The following is a 6,000-nucleotide window of genomic DNA, read 5'->3' on the forward strand; positions in this document are numbered from 1 at the left end:
GAGTACAGGGAGCCAAACTGACACAGAAAAGAACAATGAAGAAAATGGAGCAAACCCATGGAGAGGTTTTTAATGGGTTGTCAAAATGCATGAGGAACTGTTGGGTTTGTTCACTGATGTGGCCACTTTAATCTGTGCTTTTTAAAATTAAGAGCAGTTAAGAATGCAACACAATTCCGATCATGCCAGACGTAATAAAGTGAAAACTGTGTGAACCAACAGAGAAAGGTGTTGCAATTGTCACTGCCATCATGAATCTCCTTTTGGGGATAACGGTTACATGGGAGAGAACTAGTCAAATTCAGAGGTCTAGAGAACTAGGTGAAAACTGGTCTAATTCAGTGTGTATGCAGACAGCACCCTTTATCGTGCCGTTCACATCTTTCAACCAATGAATCAATGCCTCTGAGTCATGCTCTATTTTTTTGTTGTCCATTACAGTTCTTTTTGTCAAAAAGACCTATTTCTCCCCTTGTCCTGATGCTCTATTGCTGTTTACTTGTCTAAGAGTTTAAAAAATGTTAAGTTGCACAGAGTTGAGTGTGCCCTTCATAAGTGATTTGGTGGAACATCCAGACGTTATGCTCTCACAAAAGCTTTGTGCAGTCATAACCTGGTACGGAGCTTACGATGGAAAAAAATGTTTGTGCAGGGACTTACTGGCAATCCAGTTAGGCTTCCAAAGGCATGCCACCTGGTTGGAGTGCCCCGACATCTGCTGCATTGCAGGCCTCCTGGGTCTGGCAGCTTGTTCAAATTTGGAGTGGGCTTCTCAAGACGGAGGCAGTCCAACACTCCTCTATTAATAGCCATGTTGACTTGGACGGGATTTAAAATGGATAATTATTTAGGCCAGCACTTCCACTTTCACAATCTGTGGTTGCAATGTTTGTTTCTGCTCTCCAAAAACAATGCTATGTCCTACACTGGACCATAAACTACCTCAAATCTAACATGAAGCAGTTATATAGGTTTAGCTGTACATAGATGTGTCAACAAATGTCTCCATTTCCTCAGCCTTGGCACTTCAGCTGCTGATCTTTTGAGTTACTGCATAATTCGGACTTCATGGAAAATCTTCTGACAGCTCATTAGCACACAAGTCTGAGTGAGCCAGCATGGTCTGAGCACTCCACTTCTGTTCAGGCAGAAGCTAGTTATCCTCATCATTATTATCAAGCCAGACTCAGTGTCACAGATGTCACACAAAACATTACATACTACTCTTCATTGTCGGCATCATTAGAAAAGGTTTTGGCAGCAGCCAGAGCAACAACCATACGCAGCTTCTTAGAGTTCTTGTCGCTCCTTTGCATCTAATGTCAGTTGCAAAAGAACAGTGGTGAGCCTCAAGGGATAACTTTAAAGAAAGCTTCTAAGTAATCATGTGGTTTTCGGTCTATCAGTTTTATCACATATTATGTATCCTGATATTTCTCAATTCTCTGAGGCTTATGACAACATATATTATTTAGTCAGCCATCCTGTCAGAGCAATGGAGGTTGCTCAGCAAGTTTTGTTCTGGGACTGCATGTTATTCCTACTTTACTTTTGCTAACCAAAAGTTACTTCAGTTTTAAAAGCTCTTTATCCATTGAATCTCTCTTTGGTATTTATTAGAACAATATGGTGTTGCAGCAGCAATCTTTGTCAAGAAGAACACTAATTGGCATGACCTAGGATGACAAATCTGATCCCAAATGATTGATTTGGAATAATTATAGATTCATTTTCACACTAATAGTGATCATAGTGTTATGACATGATGAGTTGTTAAGTTACATAAATCATCCTGAAGTTTAATTGTTTAGATTCTTGATAGCTCCACTATCCCACAGGGAAGATTTTTTTAAAATTTGGCTCTGATCTTTTTACTTTGAAGGATAATATGTTTTAGACAGCTCAGTACTTTTTTTCCTAGCTTTTTTTTTTTAAGATTGAGGTTTATGGCTGCACAAGGGAATTAAAATACATAAAATGTCACCAAACATATAGTTAAGAGTACTGAACTTGAAAGCTGAGAAATACAGCACTCAGACATGCTGTACCTCTATATAAAATACATAGTGCTGTTACTTCTGTATTAATAGTATATATAAGTTAAATAATTCTCCAAGTTTCACCTAAAATTCAATTTAAAATAAGGAATTGAGCCTTCCACAAGAGATAAAATTTAACTTAAAAATATAATCTGAAAAAGTAAATGATTATTTTTTTTTTCAGAATGTAGAATTGCAGGTATTATATAACAGAACATAAAGCATGTGATTTTTTTTTCTGTGTAACAATTGTAACATAGAATAAAGAGCTGTATGTTTTCAAATTTACCTTACAGTGCTGGTAAAAAGAACAATGGAGTCCCTGCAGCAAACCACAGCCTTGGAAGTGCCACTAAAGGTAGGGACAATTCTGAATTTCCATTACTGTCTCAGACGTATTTAGCGTTGTATGTGAACGTCATCATATTAAGAATCTAGAGACAACTATTTTGCCTTTCACTTCAATAGTTTCATTTTCATATTTGCAGGTAATTGCTTTTTAAAATTACTATAAATATTCTAAAGGAAAATAGCTGAAAGAAACTCAACCTCCATTTTGGAAAGTGTGATTGTCATCTACTCTTTGTCTTAGCAATGCAGTATGTTTAATTTCAAAATCTATTCTGTTCATAGCCATGAAATTTCTGTTGGGTGTGGTAGAGTGAGAAATATGTGACTTTAATAGACTTTCTAAATGTGCCAGGCATTCATTACTGCTGAAAAATTGTTGCAAAAGATCTTTCTTCAGTAATTTCCACTTAACAAATTGGTATTTTTAAAGTTTCTGTGTGGATGCCTAACATATAAAGCAGACAAAATCATTGGTCACTGTTTAAAGTATCATCTATTATAAGGACATCATCTACCAGAACATCTGTAAAAACTGAGTAGATAGTTATGCAGCTGTTGTATCTATCTATATTGGACCTAATTTTAATTATTTTATAAAATAATTATATTTTTCTCTCTACAAGACTGGTGCCTTTCATCCTAATCTACTGCTCAGCTTTTGTTGTTTAATAAAGGTCTATAGTTCCAGGGAATCCCTAAAGTTATTAAGGGGAAAACACTTCAGGGGTTTCCGGTTTCCTGAGAAATGGAGTACTTGGTGTTGCCAGATCACTCATTCAGCAGTATTACTGAACAAGATTCAGGGACAGAAAAACGTTTATTCTATTTATTTCAGAAGTGGTTATAACATACAGAGTTACACTAATGGACACAGCTAGAAAAGAAAACTACTAGATAAACTCTAGCTTCTATTTCTTTTTCCAGATCTTTTATGTCTATTTCAGCATCTCAGCCACTTTGTGAGACTTTCTCTGGAGGTCTTGCGGTCACAGATTTCTGGGTTCTTATGGAGCCCATCTTTCCCACAAAAGCTGAGAGAGGATAATGAGGGGCATTCAATATCTCAATTACTCTTTCTCCTTTTCCACTCTGGAATCCCCTCCCTGCTATTTATTTAACCCTTGTAAGAACTTGCACTGCTATTTACCAGATTTGGTCAAGTGAGGCCTTTTGGCCATACTGGGATTACACATTTCCAACAGTGACACTCCCAAGCTTTATAAACTACATTTCTATAGGTTGCTTACATTGTACACCTCTGCTTGCCTGGCTTCTTTTGTTACAAATTCCTTGAAAAAAGAGGGAAGAATCTTTTTCAAGGTATACTACACCTAAATATTTTTAATGACAATGTTAGACACCTGGCACTCATGCTGTTGTAAGGTTCATTAAGATAGTCAAATATAGTATTATTGATGGTATATAAAGTGAATAACAGCACTATAATCCTCCTTCAAAGTTTTAGGAGACTCTTTTTGGTAACTGTCAGTATGACATTTCATACTTTGCCATGAAATAAAATATGAACAATTTAATCCGTTTCTAAGAAAGACAAATATTTACATGGTTAATGACAGTATTCATAGTTACATGAGCAGAATATAATTTTAGTGTTATATATTTTAGACTAAACATTAACTGCCAGAAGGTTTTAATGTCCAATGGACAAAATGGGACGCACCATCTCAGAACAGTTTCTTTCACCTCTGTCTAAGGTGCCTACTGTCACACACTGACAAACTTGCCTTGATGCATTAGCAAATGGGTTCAATATGTTGTTCCTATGAGAATAATAATTCTCTGTTAAACAACAACTACATTTTAATAGGTGAAAAGAAACGAATTCTTGGACAATAGGTAGTTCTTTGGGGTTTTCAAAGGTTAGGACTTCTTAATAGGCAGTAGAAGTATTTGGAGATATATGTTTTATTACTCTTGTTTTGGCCTTCTTCTCCTGAGCAAATTACTGTAGGAGTCATGGCATACTTTTTACTCCTACTGCACAGTAGACTACATGCATCATGGAGATACTTCGTCTTCCTCTGAAGCATCACAAATGGATCGATGGCAGAGGCCAGACAGAAAACATAAAGCACCAACAGTTTGATCTTAGAGAAGAAATTGAGAATGATCTTTTAAAAACAATCTATATCTTTTTTCATGTAGTTTACCCTTCTATACAGTAAGAAGATGCTGAAGATTAAAAGATTTTTGTGAAATGCTTCTGCTGTCCTTCAGCATACTTGCTTCAACTAAATGTGTATTATGCGTTAATATTAATATTAATTTTTAATATGGAGGAAAAATGTCACTAAAGTAGAGCACACATATAGTTTTCATGAGGAGAGATTTATTTTTCTTCTTTGAGGAAAAGGGTGCTTTATCTTTGAAGTAGCTTCTTTTCCAGTATGTAGTCTTTGCTAATGAGGCAGCTTTCATGTCAGAAAGTCTACTGTGTAGCAGAGCAGCAGTAACTGAAAACCAAACTGAAATAAACCCAAAGCAACAACAAAATTACCCCAGAATTGGAAAACTGGATGATAAAAAAACCCTGGTATCTTTATGCATTACTGACAAGTTGCTGATTATAAACACTCTGATTTTGTATCTCTTTTGAAAAGTATAATAAGACTGATTTTGTTTTAGCATATTCCTTGCAATTCAGTAACATGTATTTGCAGTTTCAAAACTGAAGGTTAGTCTTAATTGTTAAGGTATTTTAATCAAAATTGTAGTTATAATTAATTATTAATGGATATGAAGAACATTTCATATTGGATAGGCATGTAATCTAGAGCAGTATCAACATCCAAAGGGAAAAGCAAAAATAATAATTTTGCTGTATATGATGTGTTTGTTTGTTTAAATTTTTCTTTTTTTCCCTGACAGGTTCCCTTGAAAGTGATTCTTACCACTGGGAAATCATGGGGGTGTATGACAGAATTGCAGGAGATGTAAAGCAGTCATCGGGGATGTTATTCAGTACCCGAACACCTCATTGGCATATGCTGATTCCTCGCTGAATCACTAGGCAACAGCGCTGCTGGATCTTTCATAAGCACCTAATACTCTGCATGTGAATTTTTTTACTTCATTTTGTCTGTAGCCCTAGGCAACAGCAGTGAGATAAAACTGGTTTTTACCAGTTCATTGTGTTTCCTTTAGCCAAGGTAACCAGCAGGGAGCTGCTTTTGTTCAGAGCTAAATTACTACATGTAAGAAATGAAGCAAGACAATATTAACCCTTTGGGAACATGACAAATATATGTGAGTTAGACGGATATTTAGAGTTTAACATAAAGTGTTTTGTGAAGTGCTTGTGTAAAAATACTTCTAATCTGGCACTATTTGAACAGTATCAGCTTAACTGTTGTATTCATCTTATTTTATATTCTGTGAGTAGAAGGCAGCTGTTTGGTTTGCATCACATATTAAATGTCATGTTACACAGACTTAGAAAAAGAGTTCTTTGGAAATTAAGAGTCTCCAATTTAATTTATATTTAGGATTTTGGACTAAAACGGGTAAACAAAACTGGATGCCTAAATGCATTAAAAATAACCAGATTGTTGTCAATTAAATTAATTTCAAACTCAGTTTGTACACTGTA

General features: G+C 35.5%; 1 protein-coding gene across 1 annotated transcript in view; it reads left to right on the forward strand.

Annotated features, from left to right (window-relative positions):
* The window catches only part of POLN (DNA polymerase nu), a 103,239-nt gene extending 97,891 nt beyond the window's left edge, over nucleotides 1-5,348 (forward strand). The window contains exons 23-24 of the mRNA XM_032987335.2: nucleotides 2,336-2,397; nucleotides 5,280-5,348. Coding sequence (XP_032843226.2) covers nucleotides 2,336-2,397; nucleotides 5,280-5,348 — 131 coding nt within the window. The remainder of the gene's footprint in view (nucleotides 1-2,335; nucleotides 2,398-5,279) is intronic.
* The last annotated feature ends 652 nt before the right edge of the window (nucleotides 5,349-6,000 follow it).

The sequence above is a fragment of the Tyto alba genome, unplaced genomic scaffold (genome assembly GCF_018691265.1).
Source record: "Tyto alba isolate M040663 unplaced genomic scaffold, T.alba_DEE_v4.0 Super-Scaffold_6, whole genome shotgun sequence".
Taxonomy (NCBI): Eukaryota; Metazoa; Chordata; class Aves; order Strigiformes; family Tytonidae; genus Tyto; species Tyto alba.